This window comes from Mytilus californianus, unplaced genomic scaffold, assembly GCF_021869535.1.
Source record: "Mytilus californianus isolate M0D057914Y unplaced genomic scaffold, xbMytCali1.0.p SCAF_5, whole genome shotgun sequence".
Taxonomy (NCBI): domain Eukaryota; kingdom Metazoa; phylum Mollusca; class Bivalvia; order Mytilida; family Mytilidae; genus Mytilus; species Mytilus californianus.
The window spans coordinates 7,327,160-7,351,390 of NW_026262701.1; the positions used below are offsets into that span (position 1 = coordinate 7,327,160).

At 31.8% G+C, this 24,231-nt stretch overlaps 2 protein-coding genes across 3 annotated transcripts in view; one reads left to right on the forward strand and one right to left on the reverse strand.

Annotated features, from left to right (window-relative positions):
• The window catches only part of LOC127701803 (uncharacterized), a 30,522-nt gene extending 25,451 nt beyond the window's left edge, over positions 1–5,071 (forward strand). The window contains exons 6-8 of the mRNA XM_052205768.1: positions 1,352–1,478; positions 2,788–3,292; positions 4,649–5,071. Of these exons, the coding sequence (XP_052061728.1) occupies positions 1,352–1,478; positions 2,788–3,292; positions 4,649–4,955 (939 nt within the window). The 3' untranslated portion in view covers positions 4,956–5,071. The remainder of the gene's footprint in view (positions 1–1,351; positions 1,479–2,787; positions 3,293–4,648) is intronic.
• A 51-nt stretch (positions 5,072–5,122) lies between these two features.
• On the reverse strand, positions 5,123–24,187 carry LOC127701579 (uncharacterized). 2 transcript variants are annotated; one of them, XM_052205544.1, is made up of 11 exons: positions 24,077–24,187; positions 20,083–20,179; positions 19,167–19,304; positions 16,903–17,049; positions 16,215–16,318; positions 10,308–10,359; positions 8,483–8,550; positions 7,888–7,954; positions 7,217–7,329; positions 6,113–6,212; positions 5,123–5,318 (listed from the first exon to the last, which is right to left on the reverse strand). In XM_052205544.1, exons 2-11 carry the CDS (start codon positions 20,173–20,175, stop codon positions 5,259–5,261), a joined length of 942 nt encoding a protein of 313 aa, XP_052061504.1. In that variant the 5' UTR covers positions 20,176–20,179; positions 24,077–24,187; the 3' UTR covers positions 5,123–5,258. The 2 variants fall into 2 exon arrangements, with proteins under 2 accessions (XP_052061504.1, XP_052061505.1); XM_052205545.1 differs by having other exon boundaries at positions 24,131–24,180.
• Positions 24,188–24,231: the final 44 nt, after the last annotated feature.

Consider the following 24,231-nt stretch of genomic DNA (forward strand, 5'->3'; position numbering starts at 1 on the left):
CAGGCTCCTGACCTAGTATTACTGCTATGATATAACCCTTACATACTTAGTCAAGTTAGTGTAAACATCTTGCTTTAATGTTTCTTGTTTTTATAGAATATCAGTAGCAAAATATCCAAGTAGATTGGAACAAAGAACAAAAGTTTTGGCAATTCTCAAATCAAATTATAAAACAAGTGATTTGCAATCAATGGTAATTTACACCACCTGATTACTTTTGGGTTTGATGGTCTTAATTAATATCCTGAATATTTAGTTGTAAGGTAAAAGATGTTCAGACATCACATTTCTTTAAATAATATCTTCCACCTCTTTTTCTAACAAGAATGTGTCCATAGTACACGGATGCCCCACTCGCACTATCATTTTCTATGTTCAGTGGACCGTGAAATTGGGGTCAAACCTCTAATTTGGCATTAAAATTAGAAAGATCATATCATAGGGAACATGTGTACTAAGTTTCAAGTTGATTGGACTTCAACTTCATCAAAAACTACCTTCACCAAAAACTTTAACCTGAAGCGGGACAGACGGACAAACGGACGGACCCACAGACTGAAAAACATAAGGCCCCTAGGTGGGGCATAAAAAGGAATGAATAGACAGAGAATAAAAAAGTCAAGGGAGAAATTATTATAGAAGTGACAATAATGTGTTCATTGTGTAAAGTTAATAGTTTTATACCAGAAATAAATTATATTTACATTACATTAATACGTTCAGATATTGCCATATTCGTATAAATAATGCTATTCTCATGGATTTTTTACAATTAGAGAAAATCTATCTGTACTAATCTTGATTAAAATACCTGTATAGATTTTTTCAGGCATTTTATTTTTTTAAATGATGTTATTGAAATGTAATTACACACCTTCTTCCAAGTATGATTGAAGTATTGAAAAACATCTCAATTACACATTACAACAATTACATGAGGAATTGTAATTAACTGCAATAAAACAATCTGAGATTTAATACTACAAAATCATTTAAGAATATTTAGAGTATGTCAAATGTTCCTGTAAACCACAATTAGCCAGAACTAAAAAAGATATTTTTTGCATATATTATATGAATCAACATATTACAGTGAAATTAAGACAATGTAAACAAATAGCATTGACATTTTGTACACTTGAGTAAGAAATAGATCTCATCTCCTTCCTGACCAGATGAGCAATAAATATGCAATCTCTTTTGCCTGATAGTACCATGACAAGCATTATGTATATCACATGTATTATTGAAATCATACCACTTACACAAAGACAAACATATTGTTGTAAAAATAACAGCATACCAAGTAACAATGCATACAGAAGTCTAATCAAGGCTTGAACTTTTTTAGGGTTCTTCTACGAATGAAGAGTATGGTCTGAAGTACAAAGATGTAGTGTATGTTATGAAGTACAAAGATAAGTACCCAAAGAGAGGAGCAGATTTACCCTTGGATTTTGTAAAATATTTCATTCCATGTAAGTTGTTCATTTCTTTGAAACGAAACCAAAAAGTGATACATCCAAATAATAGGTTGTCTAAATCTTACTCTTACATGATAACTTTTATTGACACTGTTTGTTAGCACTGAATGGAAGCTAAATATTGTATTCATTTTGCAGTGGGAGCTAAAAATCAAACAATGCATCATATAATTTATCACTACGTGGGTAAATTTATGACGTTGTGATTGGTTTAATGCCGTCACGTGCTGACCCCCTATGGATCCGTAGGGGGTTAGTAAATTTCATAGGGGGTTCATAACGTCACGCTACTGTTAATGGTGACATCATCTATTTATTTTGTTGTTTTTCATTGTTTCTTTTTCTACAAAACGCTGCATGAAAAGTCCCTTGCGTGATAAATTCGTTATACGGTTCACTACGGACCCCCTACGGACCATAGAGGGTGAGTAAAATACATAGGTTATTCGGCCTTCGGCCTCATCCCCTATGGATTTTACTAACCCTCTATGGATCCGTAGGGGGTCAGTAGCAAACCATATAATTTATAGTAGTTGATTCAACTGCAATAATGGACAAATGAAGGAAAATCTAGTTTTAAATATTACTTTAGTCTTATTAATAATGGCATCCATGATATTTTTAGAACATAGAAGATTCATGCACCATGCACAATACAAGTTATTTTCTTGATTATACACGTTCACCTCATTTTGTAACTTGACTACCTGTGTCTATATTTCATTGATAAATATCTTGAGGAAAAGTAAATCGTAGACAGGTTTGGATATTCTTTAAATCCATTTTTGTCATATAGCTTCATAAATATTCTAAAGTTTTTTTTCATCCTTGGCTTCCAATTTTTGGGTTTGAGAGTTCCTGATGAAGTTAAATAAAAAAAAGACTTTTGTATGGACAAATTTATAAATAACTTCTTTTCATTTACAAGCATGAACACAAGATGTGACTTCGGAATTTCATTCTGCAACAAGTTTCAAGCAGTGCACTACTCCTCAAATCAAAATCTAAGATAATTATTAAAAGTGAAACCAAAATAGCTAGAACAATGATAGAATAATCTTATACTATACTTATAGTGTTAACCTTTTTAAAATGAACTAAGACATTAACTTCTCCCCTCCTGTTTTTAATTGTGATTTCAAAAATAACTAAAGACAGTGAAACTGGAAAAGATGGGATCGAAGAAGTGAAGTAGTAGAGGGAAGAGAGAAGAATGAAAAATAGAAAGAAAGATATTATTCACCCATATCCCCTTCCTAGAGCCCTCCACTTCTAATATAATAATGTAATTTACATCTCCCAGACTCTACGTGGTTTGAAAAGAAGAAAAAAGGCAGAAAAGATGATTGGTTGGCAAAGAACAAAGAACCAAGTCAATCATTTATACAGTGGCTCCAGTGTGGTATTGCAATGCCATTTGGAAGATTTAGAACAATATATATTTTCCCGATATTCTTTGCAGAAGAACATGTGCCTAAGGAAATTCTAGGCCCTCTAAAAACATTCGCAGAAATTTTCTTTCAACTCCCAGTGAAGACTATGAAAAGAAAGAATTTAAGTGCCGAGGTTACCAATAGAATAGATGAAGTGTATCAGGCAGATGCTCATAGCATTGTTGACATTATGAACCCATTGGTGCCAAGTGATGCATTCTGTGCCGTGGGAATTACAATGTGTGATTTATACCATGAAACATCATCTAATCTCTTTGGACATGCAGTTTTATCAGGAAAATGTGGTGTGTGTTCAATAGCTCGCTATCTCAGTAATTTTGGAAAGACTGAGACATCAGTTTATGAAAAAGAAAGGTAAATATCATGCCCAGTATTTGTAAAACAAAGCTATCAATTTAGTGTAATTGAAATGTAAGTGTGTACTTGAAGTTGTAATAAAACGTGACTTCACCTCTGCTTTTTAGTGGGTTAATGTTGCTTTATCTTTAGAATTCAGTTAAACAATTTAGGGACCATTGTCTAACATTATTCCTCAGCTTAGGTTTAACATTTTAGGGACCAATGTCGAATGTTATTCCTCAGCTTAGGTTTAACATTTTAGGGACCATTGTCTAACATTATTCCACAGCTTAGGTTTAATATTGCCCCCTTGTTATTTAGTGTTACACAGTATTAAAAATAAATATGTAGCTACTGGAACCTCTTCCCAATCAATTAACATTTGGATAGTATACCTTTTTATTCTTCATGTTGTGTTACCCCAAAATCTTAATAAATACACAAAAAAATCACTTTATTTTAGTGCAACATATGTAATATTAATAAATTGTGTAATCTGTAGGGTTGTTTGTTTATTTCCTCAGTGAAGGCTTTATCATCATTTCTAGTGACTACATGTATTGACGTTTTGCTATCTACACAAAATTCCTTTATGATATATATATATATATAAAGTTGTAACTAAGGAGGTTGTTGAATAAGGAAATTTGCATGAATAAATGGAATGGTTAAACTAATTTTATGAGGATTCATTGCTGTATGTAAAAGCACGGGGGGGTCTCTTCCTATATGAAGGTATATACATATGTGCCGCTGGAATGGGTCCCTTTTTGATACGTCAAATATATTAATGGGGTGCAATTTTACCGAGGAAATATATCAATAGGTAGTAATTGACCAATTGTGATATATCAATGGGTCATAATTTTTCAGTTTGTTGTGCAACGATCTTCACTGAATTTCCCAAAATCTTTGTCATTAAAATTTCCACATCTGCTGAAATTTATTGACACATAAATGTACTATTTGAGCTGATAAATATATGAATGGGTTATGATTTCGCTGTGAAATATATGTATAGGTAGGGATTTCACAATTATTCAATATATGAATGGGGGGTGTTTTTTAAATCCCAGCTGCACAACTGTACCCAAAATCCCATGTTGTGTTAAAGTCAAGAATATTTTATCACAACAAGAGAGTTCAGAGATAGTTTTGTCTCAATGTGGAGGTTGAAAAAGTCATATAACATGACAATGTTCTACGCAACTGCATAGTTTTCACACAGTGAAATTAAGCAAATGGAATGATTTTAATAGTTTTTTACCACCAAACTATCAATGAATAAAAATATATTAATGTATCTTGACTTTCATTGAAGACTGTTGAAAACCTATAATATATGATAATGTAGGGTGTTTATTTTTTCAGAGAAGAAGATGGAAAATCAATGATAATCAAAAGAATCTGTAAGACAATGTGTCATGAGATTGGACACATGTTCGGATTAAGACATTGTGTATTCTACGAGTGTTTGATGAATGGATCAAACAGTTTGGAAGAAGCTGATAGACATCCATTATTCCTTTGTCCTGTTTGTCTTAGAAAACTTCAGTTTGCATGCAAATTCAACATTGAAGAAAGATATAAACAGATGGTGCCATTTTGTTTGTCACATGACATGACAAGTGAGGTTCATTGGTTACAGACTAGATTAGAAACGTGGGAGAAAGAATAATGAAATTGTTGGTTTAAATATAATGCATTTGAATCAAAACTAAACTTTTACTCTGTTAAATTAGTATCTAACACAATGATGTTTCAACTAAACAAATCTTAAACATTCTAGGGAAAATTAAATTCTTTAAATTAACAGTGCATGAAATATTTGAGGGAATATTCTAATTATTCATATTTAAATCTTTTATTCAATTATCACTTGATGTTATTATTAACAATAAAGTACAATTACTTATTTATACAAACATCCCATTCAGTCAATCACATACATGTCTTATTTTATTACTTTCTCTGTAATGTCTCACTTCATCCATGCTGGATCAAACACTACAGGATAAAATTGTCCCTCCAATTTCTGCCCCTGAAATGATTTTAACTTTATTACAAAATAGTATGAAAATAACTAGATGTTGTATGATTGCTAATAAGACAAACTTTCCACCAGAGACAAAATGACGTTGAAGTTAGCAACTGTATGTCCCCCTTCGACCTTCAACAATGAGCAAACCCATACAGAATAGTAAAAGCTATAAAAGGCCCTTGATGATAAATGTAAAACAATTCAAATATGAGAAACTCAGTCAATTTTGATGTGTAGTTCCGAAATTAATATTTTTAATTGAGATGGCTACATTACAGTGTACAACACATTTTTTCTTAATAATTTTCTTCTGATACTCTATAGATGAAAAAAACAGCCAAGTAAATCAAATGTAAAAATGCATCAAAATCAAAATGGACCTTTAGAGAACAATAAAAATGATTTAAATGAAAAGTTTCATGTTGACAGGTGTGCTGTCCAGTAAAGGGTCCAGAGTAACAAACAATGGGTCATACTATATATTTCAAATTACTTATTTCATTTACTTTAATATCAGATGTTAATCAATTAGATCTAAATTAATCAAGTTATACTTTGTTTAATCTATTTTTATTTTATTTTCGTATTATATCTGAAAATTATGATTGTAATTATTCTGCTCATTTTAGGTACCGAGATTGGCAAATAAAGTACTTGTTAGTTTGTTAAATATTTCTCAATTTAGAAAACTTTCTTTTTGTATTACTTTGTAACCCTTTCCCAGTCAATTATTTTTCTGGACTAACCAATATCATCAAAAGTAAATCATACAACAACAGTCCAACTGGTCTTACCTTTGGTACCATACTTCCTTTTAGAAGTTCTTCATTTGAATCTGAATATACCCCATCACCAAAGTAATTAAGTACAGCTGATCTACGAGGTCTTTCACTCCTACAGAGAAAGCTTTTTTTGTAAATGCTTTAAATTCTTTTGAATTTCATAAAAAGGCTAAATAACAGTGAACACACTGAAATATCTTGCCTACTTTTCGTTTGTGATTCTATGTAGTAATGGTACGTCTTTCAGATCAAGGTCTTACTGTATCAAATAAACTAAACGTAACTAAAGATCCATGAAAATGATGTCACGGTCACATGAAACACTATCAAATGGACATGCACCCCTTACATTGGTTCATAACTTTTAACATCTGAGAAAAGGAACTTAACTCAAAAACTTAATTTTTACCAATGTACCATGCAAAGAGTCAAGGTCAGATGACTCATTACTAAATAGTATCTGAGAAACAGACCTACAAAAAAACTTATTATTGACCATTGAAATGTTAAAAGTACAACAACACATGCCAGACAGAAAGCTCAGACCATAAGGAATCTATATGTAAGATATGCAATTTTGGCAGGACTTCATGATCACCTTTTTCCTACTTCATCAGCCTACTAGTAGTACTACTGCTAAGACCTTTTCATGTGCATGCTAAAATTTTGACTTATTTTATACCAAAAAGGGTATATTGTCCAATTTAGGGGCCCCATTGTGTGTACCCCTAACTGATTCTGCCCCTTCAATTATCTGTTCAGAACTATTTAAACATATAAATAAATGAAATTATGCAGATAATTCTATTGTAATAGGTTATCTCCCTTTGAGTATTTGTAAGGGATGTCTATATAGAAAGTTGTAAGTATAGTTCACCATCTTTCTGAATTCAAAGTTTTGTAAAAAAAATAATGATTAATAAAATTATGAACCATCGCCATCAGCAATACATACTGCTAATTCTCTGAAAGTGTGGTTTAAAATTGAGGTTTTGATTGAGATAGTATTTAAGTTAGGTTGACATATATTTTTATGGCTGTTCAAATTGTACGTCTTTCTTTGTATTATCCCTGAAAAGAACTTGGGCTTCAAAATATTTAGAATTGTTATCAGACCTGTTTGAATAGGATCCATGTACAGTTAAGGGGTGATGGAAACTAGCTTCTCCTTTCTTTAATCTGGCACATACTGGTTTAAACTGGCTTAATTCTTCTTCTGTTAAGATGGTCTGTAATAATAAGGCATTCATATTAAGGACTGTAATTTATTCTTAAATAAAACTGTTCTCATGAACTCCTGGTCTAATTTACAGCTATTTGTTGAACATTTGTTCTTTACTGAGCATAAAATTTGCAATAAGGTTTCTTTTTTTGGATTAAACTTAAAGAGACCAATGGTTGTGGAAAACACTGTATCTTAAAGCCTAGATATTATTAAAGTTCATTTATGTTGATGGTAGGCTGAATTTTTGCAGTGATAATTTTCAAAATTTTGGTTAGCATCTCTGGTTCAAACGTAAGTAGCCTATAAAGGTCAAATGTTCTTGTATATTACTACAATGTTCCCATGTCTCTGGACTCTTCTAGATTGGTCTTCAAATAATATTATTTTGGACCAAAACTTATGTACAGTTCTAAAGTAACTTTCAAGTTTATTCACATGTGTGGAAGTCTCTTATTTTTATTTTAAGAAAATTATCAAATATTAGACTTTTTTTTCTCTTGGTGTGGGTTTTATGAATTTATTTCCTTTACTTCCATCATTCATAGCTCAAATATTATGTTACCTTTATAGACTCCATATCCTTAAAATTAAAATCTAATACTGGCAGTGGTTCTCCATCTCTTGTCCACCTAATAAAAAATATAAAGAAAGCACAATAATTCTTTTATATCTTGAATCAGTAATGAACGAAGAATGACAATCATTTAGCAATCCCTTTTACATTTTTCAACTATTGTTGTGAAAAAGAATGTCTCATATGTCAGCTAAAGTTATTGAGGTTTTTATTTACTTTTATCATGAATTCTTCTCTAAGAATATTAAAAATCTAAAACTAGAGGCAACAAAAAATTTATAAAAAGCAACCGTATTTAACAACTTACGTATGATTTGATTTGATTTTTGGTGTTTTAACGACACTTTTAAGCACCGATTTTGGGCTATTTTGTGGCAGCCAGTTTTTATTGGTCGAGGAAGCCGGAGTGCGCAGAGAAAACCACCGACCTTTGATAGGAAAACTGACAATCCTAGTCAATTAAGATCGGAGTCGAGTGCACCCGCACGAGCGGTGTTCTAACTCACAACCCGAGTGTTGACTGGCTAGTGATTACAGTAGTAACTACTTAGACCACTCGGCCACCGAGGCCCCTACAACTTACTTATGTGATTTAGGTATATAATAAATTCCTCCATTTTCTTCCGACTGATCATCAAGTGCAACATGTACCTACAAAATAAATAATTTCCTACTATATGGATATTAATACTGATATATGGAGGTGTTCATTTCAATTTTCCTAGAACAAGAAAAGTGCAATACATTGCAGATACAACAAATTCTATTTAATGCAGTGTTTTAAGATAAAAAAACAAATTTTAATCTTTGAAATGCATTGTGTGCCCTGAAGGGTATAGATTGTATTTTTTTTGCGGTGGGAACTAAAAATAAAACATTGCATTGTATTTAGCATTGAAAGGCAATACTATGAATTGGAGATATCTTACTTTTTTCATAATTGAAGTTGGTTGAACTATAAATATGGACAAAGGAAGATAACTCCAATTTTAATTATTGGTTTTTACAATCATTGATAATTTCAGAACTGATATTCATGCACCATGCACAATTAATGTAATTTTTTTGAGAAGTATGGTTATGCACATACACATTGTTTTGTACCTTGAATATCTGAGTATAAATTTCATTGATAATTTTCTTGAAATGCTCATGGATAGGAATAATAAAATGTTGTGCTAGATGTTTTTTTGTTTTTTTTTAATCTAAAAAGCAGTGATAAAGTCTGGAAAAATGACAACTATCAAAGCCAGTTACATAAGGGTTTTGATTGCATGAATACAATCTTTACCCCAAATAGCAAAAATAATGACAATGTCAGCTAGGGCCACCCTTGCACATTTTTGTGTGAGGCACATAAAACAAATAATTAATTCTGAAACAAACAAAGTCATACATTAATAGGGTTTCAAGTTTTATGAATTTTGAAACATGGTAAAAATTCAGGATATGTCCTAAGTAAATATCAAGATTCATAAAATCTGAGCTGACTATGATTTTTTAATGTATTATGGCAGCCATTTCAAAAATATTTGGTAGAAGGATAATTTTTGACATAAAGAATCAATTTGGAATAGCATCTTAAAAATTTTCATTGAAAGCCTAGCACAATAGAACGTTTCTCAACAATTACCCCAAAATAAATCTGAACCTTCCTATTGTGGTAAGGAAACTTGTGCTAAAATCTCATAGAGATCCATGCACTTTTACTCAAGTTATTGTCTGCGAACCAGTAAAATGCTTGATTTTGGCCCTTAATTACTTAACAGTTATGACAATAACCTCAAAAAACAATCCAAACCTTCCAATTGTAGTATGGAACATTGTGCTTAAATTTCATAGAGATCCGTACACTTGCACTCAAATTATTGTCTGTGAACCAAAATGTCTTCGATGGACAAGGAAAATGCTTGTTTTTGGCCTCTTTATGGCCCTTAATTACTAAACAGCTGTGACAATAACCCCCAAAATCAATCCCAAACTTCCTATTGTGGTATGGAACCTTGGGCTAAAATTTCATAGAGATCCATACACTTTTACTCAAGTTATTGTCTGCGAACCAAAATTTCCTGGGACGACGAGTCAGACATCGCCATAGCATAATATGAATGCAAAAATTTGCAGACGTTTAAAAAAACTAAGTCCATTTATCAGTAAAATGCAGAAATATTTTCAAAAATTTTGCTCTGAATTTCAGTCATAAACAAGCTTCTGTCCAAATTTCATAAAATTCCATAAAAGTTTGATAAAATTATTATAAAAAATTTAACCAAAGACTGAACCCAAATGTTGACGTTGCCGCAGACATCTATGATCGCTATGTCTCACTTTGGCGACATAAATGTTGCAGGTTCAAACAAAAAATATATTATCTGAGTATGCAGGACAATTCTTAGGAATCCACTTACAGTAAGGTGCATCATTGGTCTGGTTCTGATCCAATAAGAATAGTCTTGGTGCCTAAAATAAAATATATACCACATAGTGTTGAACTGTTCTTGTGAGTAACTCATAGAGCATGAAATTAAACCTATTCAGTTTATGTTTTCTTTTAACAAATTTTTGATATTTCAGTCAATACCTTATCAGAAACTCTGTTGTCTGGCTTTTACTGACTATTTTTCCTTTACAGTTACTACAAACATTGTATCTGCCAAGTTTTGTTCTAATTGGCATAGCAGTTTCAGGGAGACATAAACTGATTTCCAATAAGATTTCATTACCGGTATATTTTACTATCTAATATTTGATAAGGATATGTTGGAATGAATCCAACTGAGTTAACAAATGTATATTCATGAAGACTGAATGTAGGATTCCTATTTTTTTTTATCTTTATTCCTATTGTATGGATGAAATATATATTTAGGTGGTATGGGGGAGTCATATGCCATATTAGATTGTAAAATAGCAGAACACAATAGTTCTAGATTTTTAATCAAGTTCGCAAATTTTGATGCAGGAATACAATTTACTAATAAGAATGATCACTTAAATGAACAAATTTGTGTGATTTTATGTTAAAATAACTTATATTTTTACAATGGTAGAATTTTTGTGCTTGATTTAATTTTTTTCCAACTTAGCATATTAAGGGGAAGTAACTAAGAAATAGTATAATTAATAAAAGAATCTTCAGGAAATATTTCTATTTTATTTTATAGCAGGAAAAAACACACGGTATTCCTGTTTTTTCTTTTGATAATCTGAAAGCTTTTAAATAACTATCTTCTCATATTTTATTTCAACATTCTATCATTTAGTTTACCTTCTATTTTCTATGTAAAATCCATACAAAGTGTGCTATTTTTTCACAACCTGTAGCTTGAAAACAAACTTTGACCTATCATTTTATTATATATCACAACATATACTACATTCTGGCAAAGAATAAAAAAATTCTATCTTTTTTTTTATCCTAACTATGTTTACTACTCCTCCAACTTAAATGCACGAAGCTTAGTTGCTGATCATAAGGCCAAAATAAAAATATAATTGTTTCCTACCTCCTGGCAGATAAATAGGGTAGGTAGGTAAAATGAATTTATCTAAAATTAATTTTCATAGACTATCTTGGGGAAATGTCCTGGACTTAAAATATGTAAGGATAGGCAGGAAAATTTAGAGTAGGTAGGAAGGCAGGAAACACAACTATATTGTTTTGGCCTTAGTACTGATTGGTGTCAAATAAATAAACTGAGCACCATAAAACCAAACTTTGCTGACATAATAACATGTTATGTTGCATGTTTCTTCAACCAAATATAAACCATAAATTAAGATGATGATTTTGAAAAGAATACTGAAACTTTATGTAATTTCTTTTTTCCTACAATTCAAACACTTCGGATATAAATCAATTTGATCATAACCATTCTCAAAACACAGTTACATAACATCCTAATTGTCATGTTAATTTTTTATCATGCAATATAAAAGCAGTCATTTAATCCTATTTAATTTGATAACAAGTAATATAATCTACCTTATATAGAAATCAGGGAATTTAAAGATGGGTTCATTCTCATAATCATTTATCAAAGAGCTTAAAGATGGGTTCATTATCATAATCATGTATAACTAAGTAATTTTTTTGGCAAATAGTACAAATACATTAATAATCTTATTTTGTAAATAATGTATTCTATACTGTGTACCTTGCAAAATGAATCAGTAAATAAAGATTAGATAGATAAGTAATTTTTGACAACTTTTAAACATGAATTATCTGATTTTATCTTCAATACATAATATATGGATATTCTACTTAAATTTATCTAACACAGATGCACTTGCCCTTGATATATTATATATCTTGTAATACCCTTTTATGTCCAAATAAATTGCTTCTTGGGGCGTAGCTGGATACAACCGCAGAGGTCCAACCCTGAACAGTTGGGGCAAAAATGGACATAATATTCGCGCTTGATACAGGTCTGAATTTGGATTGTAATTAAATATTTGACACATAATAGGTTTCTGACACAGAATAACTGTAGTCAAAGAACTTAGAATTGGTTATATGATTTAAATTTATATTCAAATTTTTGCTTTTGAGCAATACACTGTGCCTGTGCGAATTGACCCCCCCCCAAAAATAAATAAAAATTAACCCATTTTTTTTTTGCTTTTGTGCAATACACGAAAAAAATAAAAAAATAAATGTGGATAGTGTCCACATGTGGACACAGATGATGCCCCCGCTTGCATATCATATAGTTATAAAGGGACATAACTGAAGAACGGTAAAAGTGACGCTTCCCAAATTTGAACTTGATCTGAGTTTTGTGGTAATAAGCATTGTGTGTAAGTCTCATAACATTTGGTTGAGGCTAACTTAAGTAGAGAACAGAAACTAAAAATTCAGCAATTTTTCTATTTGTAAACACGCATAACTCTAGAACGGTTGTGTATAAGTTTTATAACATTTGTTTGAGACAAACTAAAGTTAGAGAACGGAAACGGAAAATTCAGCAATTTTTATGTTTATAAAGGGACATAACTCAAGAATGGTAGAAGTGTTCTCACCAAATTTCATACTTAATCTGTATTATGTAGTAATAAGCATTGTGTATAAGTTTCATAACATTTGGTTGAGGCAAACTAGTTAGAAAACGGAATAAAAAAATTTGTACTTGATCTTAGTTTTGTGGTAATGAATATTGTGTATAGGTTTCATAATGTTTGGTTGGGGCAAACTTAAGTTACAGAATGGAAACTAAAAATTTTGCAATCTTTCTATTTATAAAGGGGCATAACTCAATAATGGTTAAAGTGACACTACCCAAATTCAACTTAATCTGTGTTTTATCAGTGGAAGTCAATATTAAACATTGCATTGTATAAAGCATTGATTGTAGTTGATTCAACTATAATCACGGACAAAGGAAGATAACTCCAATTTTAAAAATTACTTGATATTAAGAAAATAAAAATTTTGCAATTTTTCCACTTATAAAAGGGCATAACTCTAGAACGGTTAAAGTGACGCCACCAAAAATCAAATTTGATCTGTGTTTTGTGGTAATAAGCATTGTGTATAAGTTTCATAACATTTGGTTGAGGCAAACTTAAGTTAGAGAATGGAAACTAAAAATTTTGCAATTTTTCCATTTATAAAGGGGCATAACTCTAGAACGGTTAAAGTGACGCCACCAAAATTCAAACTTGATCTGTGTTTTGTGGTAATAAGCATTGTGTATAAGTTTCATAACATTTGGTTGAGGCAAACTCAAGTTAGAGAACGGAAACCAATTTTGGGACTTACGTACAGACGGACAAGGGTAAAACTTAATGCCCCCACCGCTATGGCGGGGGCATGAAAAATATCCCCCTTACACTGTTTTTGCAAAAGAAAAAATATGTGAAGAAATTTTGTTTAATTTCTGAAATCTGAAAAAAAATGCGCCCCCCCCCCCCCCCCCCCCTTCCTTTTTCAAAAAAAAAATTCTTTCCCTCAAGATATGGTCATAATCTCAATTCAAATTACCAAATGAGTTTGCGACCATAATTACCCATTTAAATACATCATAAAAGTCTTAAATAGATAATTTAAAAGCAGTGTAAGGGAGGTAATCCAACATTGTACAATTTTGTTTTTGCATTACCTCCCTTACACTGCTTTTAAATTGTCCATTAACCAGGAAACCCTTGTTTTTCCCCCTTTTTTGCCCCTAATTCCTAAACGGTTTGAGCCATAACCCCCCAAAGCCAATTCTTACCATCCCTTTGTGGTATGGAAACTTGTGGTATAATTTCAGTTCCAAATGGTGAAGTTGAAATCGTCCCTTCGTAAATTTTACGGACGCCATCACGAGTTGGTTGACCGTTATGGAATAACCGTTTCACAGATGATATCGGATATGTTCTTAATGTCGTAACTACAATACCCTTCCCTTTTCACGAATGTGACTTACCGAATTAGACTATTTACCGGATTTGTAATAACATAAGCAACACGACGGGTGCCACATGTAGAGCAGGATCTGCTTACCCTTCCGGAGCACCTGAGATCACCCCCAGTTTTTGGTGGGGTTTGTGTTGCTTAGTCTTTACTTTTCTATGTTGTGTCATCTGTACTATTATTTGTCTGTTTGTCTTTTTATTTTTGGCCATGGCATTGTCAGTTTGTTTTCGATCTATGAGTTTGACTGTCCCTCTGGTATCTTTCGTCCCTCTTTTCAGAGAGATTCATACACCGTTCCACAAGTTATTGTATGGAAACTAGAAAAATGCTTATTTGGGCCCTTTTTTTGGCCCCTGATTCCTTAACTGTTGGTACCATAACCCCCAAAATTAATCCCAACCTTCCTTTTGTGATATTGAACCTTATGGTTAAATTTCATAGAGATCCAATCACTTAAACTAAAACTTATTGTGCGAAAACCAATGTGTCTGCGGACGACGACGAGGACGCCAACATCATACAATATACGACTGCAAAAAATTTTTGCGGTCGTATAAAAATGATTGTCCAAAAATTCACTTTTAATTAGTGCAACAAAAATTTGTAGTAAATTAAAGAATTTTGATGGAAAAATCCTGAACACTTTGCAATCAATGGTCAGTGAAAAACCCTTGAAAAATTAAAAAGAAAAGTGTTACACCATACTTTATAATGCTGACTAAAAAGAAAACGTAAGCACTAGCTGAAGCTTGATGATACAATACACCTTATCGCTATTCCCGCTTGACCCGAGAATCTGTCCCGCTTGAACTTTTGACGTCATACAACAATCACTTTTCCATTGTGGCGTCAGATATTTTCTATTATGACGTCAAAATTTTACGGGAACTTTTGTGATGTCCAGTAATGGCGGACAAATAGCGATAAGGTGTATTGATTTTGACATCACCATAGAGGATATTTTCCGAATCTTAGCAAAAAAGACCAATCTCTAGAACATAATGGCTAAATTAACAAAAAACACTCACTTCCAAAACAAAATGAAATGAAAACTTTAGCCAGTAAGAAAATCATAACAAAATGTATTTCCATTATAAATATCACTTTGGGCAAAGGTTTGCTCTATATCATTTCTCACCATGTTTTAATTAAATGGTTGAGATTTTGCATAATTTTGCCATTTAATTATTTTGCATAAATTTTGCATTTAATCGCAGTTAATTTTTTTTTATAAAAGCCAAACAATCTATAATTTTTTTTATTTTAAACAAAAACGGCCATGATTTATTGTCATATGAGAGTGGATAGCACTTTAAAAGTAAATTAACAACTTATCTGATCACAAAACTTAATACTGAACAATAAAATCACTTTATATTCAGTGTACCATGATGAGAGATTTAGGCTGCATAATCTCACGAAAAGTCAAAAAGCTTTTATCGGTAGTTACAATGATTTGTTTGCTCTGAAAAGTATTTATTTTTCCTTCAAAAAACAAATATGCAGGACAATTAGAGTCAATTTATATAGTTAACTTGCATTTAACTTAAGCTCTGAGCATGAAAACCAAACAAAAAAATAATTCATAAGTTGATTATCAAATTTCCTTTACATTAAAATTTGGTGCTACATGTACTATATACATAAGACAATTTAACTTGGAACTGATTTTGTGTTATAAATTTACAGAAAATCTGATAAAACCAACTGTCTCTAGTCCCCTTCCAAACATGAAATATTCACCTGTACAAAATGCAATTAAATATAACTTTAGAATGGCAACGGGGTATATATGGTATTCATATCTTTATATGTTTGTTTTGCATTTAAGGATACTGGGTATGAGAGTACAATTGACTAGCGTGTGCTACAGGTATAACAGGTGAAGGATTTTCAAATAAAATTTTACCATGCAACTACACCTCCATGTTTAGCAGGCTTAGCAAATAACTGATCATGCCAAAATCTCACAGCTGTTTGTTTATCAGGTAATAACAATTGAGATGCAGGCACCTTAAATGTGTTTAAATAAGAAGTTAAAATATGAAAAATTATAGACTCCTTGCTGCCTGTACTGCACACCTCCTCCATTAATCTATTCCTAATTTATGAATGATCTTAAAAGTTCCATGGACATTTTGTTAGATTCCCTTAGTTACACATATAAATATTAATGTAATTTCATTGCTTCCAATTATTGATTTATAAACATTATAGCCCCATAAATGAACAAGCACTTCTCTTTTAAGTCTCCCCACTTCTTCCATCAGTTTCAAAAAGAGCGGTCACTTCTCCATATGATTCTGAAGGAGTGTGCGAGACCTGATTATTGATTTGTTTGTTTTGTTGTCTTTTTTTAAACTTTTAAGTTCTTTCAATTCTTAGTAACACATATTACTGTCTTGCCCTGTAAATACATGATATATTTCTACTGTACAATGTATGAAAGACTGGAAAATTAACTCAGTTAAAACAAATCTAGGATGTTAACATCAGGGGAAATTTCGTATGTTGAGCTAAAAACTGATTAAACTGTAGCATAAATCATGTAAATATTGTTGGTATGACAACTGAGTTTGCCGAAAATGACCACTCACCACAACTTGAGGAAGAAATGGCAAGTCATGAAATAATGATGTCAATCTCCAATGTCCAAGACAATGTATGAGGACATTGTTAGGATCTCCACTCTGGTTAGAATGGTACTCATACATCATTCCCATCCCAGGATGCTCTACTTCACCCTGAAATATATATATATGTCTGAAGATTGTGTAATAAAATTAATAAAAACCAGGCCAAAGTTCCTGTTCAATCATATAATATTGAAACAAATATCTAATAAAATTAAATCGTTTTGTTTACATAAAAATATATGTCTACCAAGTTTTCTATTGTTTACATGCCTTGGTACTACATTCTCTGATGTGCAAGATATTAAATATTGCGAAGCAACTCTGCAAAGTTTCATTTTATTCCAATAAAAAATGTAGAAAATATTGTTTTCATTTACACGATTAAAGGGAGATTTCCAATGTTACAATTGTCTATAACTCAGCAAAAAAATCAACTGATTGGGATGCCACTCGACATCATTTATATTAAACAATTCTGCCAGTTTCAACCCATTCAAAAGAAAAATTTCACAGGATTTTGCAGCCTATCAAATCAGTTACCTTAGAAACAAAATTCCTATAAACTTGACATAATATTATGATCAGCAGAAAAAAAACAAGAAGCAATATATTTCCTCCTGGAATTGGGGAGACATAAAACAGATAGAACTGATAAGAACAAATGCTTTATGATTGTACTGCATTGAAAAAAATTATGGATTAGTAATGAATATCATCTTCTGATTGACAGCATGCCAATGTAACCATCCATAGGATTGATAATAGCTTGATTAACGCCCACTGGCAATTACTTCCAGCATATTCAGGATAAGCCATGCATAGGACAATGAAAACAAGAGTGCACATGCTGAAATGTCTCACCTACTTTCATTGATTTTATGTTGATAGCCCTAAATATAAAGTTTTACTACAAGTATCACATTAACATTATCCAACAAAATGAGATCATGGTCAAATAAACCAAGCCAGAAATACATGTACACCGTACAATCATTGAATAAAGTTGACCTATTGCTTATAGTATACAAGAAACAGACCAAACCATGAAAACATTATATTGACCAATGAACCATGAATATGAGGTAAAGGTCAGATGAACCCTGCCAGACAGACATGTACACTTCACAATCATTCCATACACCAAACATAGTTGACCTATTGCTTATAGTTTTTAGAAAAACAGACCAATACACAAAAACTTCACATTGAGCAATGAACTGTGAAAATGAGGCCAAGGTCAAATAAAACCTGTCAAACTGACATGTACATCATAAAATGTTTCCATACACCAAATAAAGCTGACCTATTGCATACAGTATTAGAAAAATAGACCAAAACACAAAAACTTAACTTTAACCACTGAACCATGAAATTTAGGTCAAGGTCAGATGACACCTGCCAGTTGGACATGTACACCTTACAATCATTCTATACACCAAATATAGTAGACCTTTTGCTTATAGTATCTGAGATATGGACTTGACCACCAAAACTTAACCTTGTTCACTGATCCTAAAAATGAGGTTGAGGTCAAGTGAAAACTGTCTGACAGGCATGAGGACTGTGCAAGGTATGCACACACCAAATATAGTTATCCTATTACTCATAATAAGAGAGAAATTAACATTACAAAAAATCTTAACTTTTTTTTTAAGTAGTCACTGAACCATGAAAATGAGGTCAAGGACAAAGGACATATGACAGATGGAAACTTCATAACATAAGGTATCTATATACAAAGCATGAAGCATCCAAGTCTTCTAACTTCTGAAACATTAAGCTTTTAAGTAGTTAGTTAACGCAGCCACTGGATCATTATCCCTATGTTGAGCTAAAGTCGCAGGCTTGACAACAAAATCAAAACAACATGTAACAAGTTATAGTCCATATTGCTATTTGAAATTCAGTGAAACTCGATTTAAGATTTTGTGACATTTAACCTACTGTCAATTACATTTGTATTGTAGTTTATGCTTTCAAAATGTTTAACAAAATATTTATGACATTCTGTAAAAGTTAACAAATTGTGATACGTTTATGTGTTTTTATTTGTTCCAAGTATTCCTGTCCATAAATATTTTCTGCCTTTCTTGTGTAAATATTCATATTTACTTAGATAGTAAAGAATTGTGTAATTACTTACATTGATGTTTTGATTTGTTATTTGACCACCTCCAAATTAATGATGAGACAATACTTGATTACGGTACTCCCTTCATACTTACAGTGAAATATTTATAATCATTTATAATTCTATTGCATTGTTCCTCTGATAGAAGTGGTACATTTGTTACTACACCATCTGTCCAAAATTTATTGATTTGTTCTTCTGTCCACATAAATGTATTCCAATCATCTTTATCCTATAAAAATAGTAAACAGCATTAATCTCAAAATTTTCTGTTGAAGTAATAAAACGTATTTAATAAATAATCATGCAATCAAAATATAGAGAAATATGTTTACTTCTGCAACTTTGCATTCATTTCTTGTAAATTTGTCTATTTTATTCTCAATTAACAAAATGAAAAGAACTACATACTAGAAGTAAATCTCAATGTAGTTGTATATGTATTTATACAGTACACAGAAATTGGGAGGATTGTTGACAATTGCAGGTAATTAAAATATAGGAAATTGTGCAAGTTGATGTTTCACATAAACCCACATCTGGTTTCATCAATAGCATATATAGATTCAGATTCAATAGTTTATTACTGTGTATTCTAATACAGTACACTACAATTGTGTAAAAAAGGGGGGTAGTGTTATTTATAAATTAACAGTATACATTATTTAGAGTAGTAGTAGTATAATATTAAGTTTAACTATACAGACTTAATACATTTCAAATGTATACAGTAACTGACTGTATATTCCTTTATTTGTGACATAACAGTTATGCATATAGATATAATCAAAGTGGAAATTATATCAACTTTTAACAATTTCTAATGTACATGCACATGCATCTTGGGTATTGTACATATCCTACAGTACATGTAATGTTAAACTCAGACTAATATTGTTGATTTCAAGTGAAAAGGACAATGTGCATACATTTTAATCCAGGATTCAGAAAGAGCTAAAAAGAATTCAATAATGAATTATAATGCTATTAGTTGTTCTTATGACACAAACTGTAATAGGCTGAAATAGATCTCCAGATGGTTCGTGTACTGTACTCCAATCTGGTACTCCTGGCAGGAATTCTTTGGGTTCTGGTGGTGCCATTTATCTGTAGAAGAGAGAACATAAATACATTTTTTGTACAATCATAAGTTATAATTTCAATTATAAATAAAGCCCTTTGCCCACATAAATGCAAACATAATCCTTTTTGAATTTACATGTGACTTTGAGATGAAGAACAAGCAATAATAAAATACTTCGCTGAGCGCAGCCTGATATGACGGCAGAGGTCGAACCCTGAACAGTTGGGGCAAATTTGGAAACAATATTCAAGCTTGATACTGTCTGAATTTGGATTGTGATCAAATTTTTGACATAATATAGGTTTCTGACACAAAATAAATGTGGTCAAAGATCTTACACAAATCTATTGCGCAATACTGTGCAATTGAAGATTTCTTCTTGAAACTTTTTTCAAAAATTCAAAATTTAAAAAATTTTGAAAAAAATATGAATCCTTTAAAAAAATTGTAAACAAAAAATCCCCCCCCCCCCCCCCAACTTATTGAAACCCCCCTTGGAGCAATAACCCCAAAACTCAATCCCAGCCTTTCCTTTGTAGTATGGAATCTTGTAGTATAATTTCAGAGAGATCCATACACTTAAACACAAGTTATTGTCTCAAAACTAGAAAAATGCTTCTTTTTGGCCCCTAATTCCTACATATTTGGGACAATTAACCCCAAACTATTTAATTTATTTAAAATTGGTTCTTATCCTGAATTTGCCTGACATATTTGCCAATTTTGCAATTTATCAAGCAACAATCAAACATGGGCAATGCTGAATAAAGGAATTGTCTGATTTTTCAGGTTAAAGGTCATTCTCAATATGCATGATTTTTTTGCCACTGGACACAACCTTACTTCATTAAAAATCAAACAAAGTGATGTTGGTTAATTTTTAGAGTCTTGTAATTTAATTATCTTTTGGTCTTATTCTACAAGTAATTATTTCTTGTTAGTTTCTTGATAATTTTTTAATATATTTTGTGGTGATGTATAAGAACCCGTCCACATCCACTGTGTTTTTGTTAGATGTATTTCTATTTGTTTTCATCTGATGAGTTAAGCCTTTTTCAACTGATTTTTATAGTTTGTTCTTATGTTGTACTGTTACACCACTGTCCCAGGTTAGGGGAGGGTTTGCGCCTTCAAATGAGTTTAACCCCGCCACATTCTGTATGTGCCTGTCCCAAGTCAGGAGCCTGTAATTCAGTGGTTGTTGTTTGTTGCTGTGTAACATATATGTTTTTTGTTCATTATTTTGTACATTAGTTAGGCTGTTAGTTTTCTCGTTTTAATTGTTTTACATTTGTCACTTATGGGCCTCTTATAGCTGACTATGCGGTACGGGCTTTGCTCATTGTTGAAGGCCATATGGTGACCTATAGTTGATAATTTCTGTGTCATTTGGTCTCTTGTGGAGAGTTGTCTCATTCGCAATCATACCACATCTTCTTTTATATATATATAAGTCTAAATTGAAAACAACGTTCAAACCTATGATTGCGTTGGATAAAAATCACAATTTTTATATGTGTGCATGCAAAACAAATTTCTTGGTAGAGTGATCTAAATATATTTATATATATATATATATATAGATTGCCTAACAATGTAATTTTAACACACTATTTAGTATGTAAATATAAGAATGTTTAAAATATTTACAAAATGATGAAAATAAACGCAATATTTCGCTAGACTAACTAGCTTTATCAAGCGTGCATCTATCCAGGTGAAATCGGATGTAGATGATAAGAAACTTTTGCAGCTCAATGTATATGTTGCATTTGAATTTAGCTGCCTTGATAATAATACATAATTTGGATGAAGTTCAAGATTTTTACAAAATTGGTAGTTGAAGTTAGCAACGTCCATTGGCCAATATTACAGGATAAAAAGGACGATGCTGTGTACTAAATTGTTCTTTATCTTTCCTGTATCTTTTCTCATCTTTTTCGTTAAGACCATCAGGTTCTAAAGTGTGAAGTTGGTGGATCTAAAAATTTTCTCTTCTCCTTCTCAACGTTGTGTCCCACTCAGTGTTGACTTCTATGATTTGGAAAGTAACATTATCAAAAGAATGTTTCAGTGAACGAAGATGTCTTGTGAGAGGACAGTTTTTGTTGGTTTTGTACCATGAACGATGGTTATTGAGCCGAATATTAAATTTGTCCATTGTTTCTCCCACATACTGAATGCCACAAGTGTCACATGTTAATATATAAATTGAGTTCTCCGTTTTACAGTTGGAATTTGAGTAGATGGTATAATTTTGTTTAGTAACGGAGCTGATGAAAGAACTGCTTGTATTGGCAGCTTTACAACACAAGCAGTTCCTTCGACCACATTGTTTGTAGCAACCGGGAGATGGAGTAGGCTGCTTTGCTAATACAGATGTCACTAATTTGTGACGGATGTTTTTAGGTCTTCTGAAGGCCATGACTGGTGGCGAGGAAAATACTTTTTTAAGATTTGAATCATTTTCTATAATTTTCCAATGCTTCTGAACAATGGAAGACACATTTTTAAAATCAGGATGGTAAGTGAGTACAAGGGGTGTTCTGTTAGCTGCTTTATTCTTATCGACTAGATTTGTAGCATCAACTAACTTGTATTGATGTTTCATCGCATTTTCTAAGTAAATTTCTTACTATTTTTCTAAAAACCTCCAAGAACAGTTTAAGGAAGGCAACAGTTTAAAATTGAAATGATTTTAATGACTCAAAATGGTTAATTTCTCAGACATTGCTTACGTTTCTTTCGATTTGACAAAATTAAAACCGGAAGTTTTGCGATAATATTAAAGTACGAATAATTCTGGATTCATTTCCGGGATTCGTTGTTTATCAAATTGACAGGAAATCACCAGCTTCTTTCTATTTTACTACCTTTAAAAGTGTTTGAATATAACAGATTATAGTTGCACTCGTTTATTTTAGCATGAAATCAATTTGCATTTTACGATTAAATATTTAATTTCTGAAGACAATTTCACGCATGCGTATTACATAGTAAATAAAGGACATGTGTTACTCATGAAAAAATACTTTTTTCTACGTCAATTAAAGTAAGGTTTATTTTTAAATCAGAATTGATAATTGTCTTTGCTGAAAGTAATTAAATAATGAATACACTTGTCAGGGAATTTTGATTTCTTAAAGATATTATTCTGAGCTTGTGATCAATGTGACCAATTGTCAGTTGTGAATTTAAACCACAGGTAAAAAGTGATAAGCGATCATTAACCAATGTTTCCCTGGAGGCATTGACATAGATATTAGGAGGGCCCTCAGGATTATCAAACCACTGGAGTGGCAGTTTTATTACAGGAAAGGGATTATAAACAAAAACAAGTGATCACAAGTGGAAAATGGTGATTAAGAAACCCGATTTCAAACATTAAGTCAATGAAATGACCGAAATTATTTCTGTTAAAAAATAAAATTTGTCCTAAATCCCAATTACTCGTTTAGGACATATAGCTTTCATCTTAGGACATGACTGGCAAATATGACCGTTTCCGGACCCTTGATGTTATATATATATATATATTGTTGACCTTCCCATGGATAGAAAAATGTTATATATAGATAGTCGACCTTCCCATGGATAGAAACAAGTGCCTGTGGTAATCTGCAAGGAAAATAAAGTTAATGATTTTGAGTTCATTAGTATATGATTTTTCGTTTTTAATGATTTTTTAACTGTTATAGAGGACTTCGTCCCATCTTAGGACTGATTTTTGTCACATCGTTTAATGAATAAATATAGCTGCCAACTTGTTCTGTCTGTGTAAAATATCTAAAAATTCTAATTTATAATACTCCCAGGTTGGCCTTGTGACTAGAACAGTATAAGTCGTGAATGTTAGGATGACAACACTTAATAAGACCGATTTTTTTTTCGTTTTAATATATCCTTTTAATATCTTTAACCTTGATATGAGGATATTCTATTTTCAGCTTTCTTTTTCAGCTCAAAATGTGTACCCTTAGTTGTAGTTTGCAGACAGCTTTGCAATATGCACCGGAAGTCTCATTTAACCGGATATTCAGCTGTTCTGTTGACCTCCCGCATATATTTCAATCAT

Excerpts from the sequence above, each read along its gene's own strand:
- LOC127701579 (XM_052205544.1), bottom strand. The coding sequence starts at position 20,175 with ATGGCACCACCAGAACCCAAAGAATTCCTGCCAGGAGTACCAGATTGG. Across the intron at positions 10,360-16,214 it reads CATGGAGGTGTAGTTGCATG|GCACCAAGACTATTCTTATT; the intron begins GTAAAATTTTAT and ends ATTTTATTTTAG. Across the intron at positions 8,551-10,307 it reads GACCAATGATGCACCTTACT|GTACATGTTGCACTTGATGA; the intron begins GTAAGTGGATTC and ends TTTATTTTGTAG.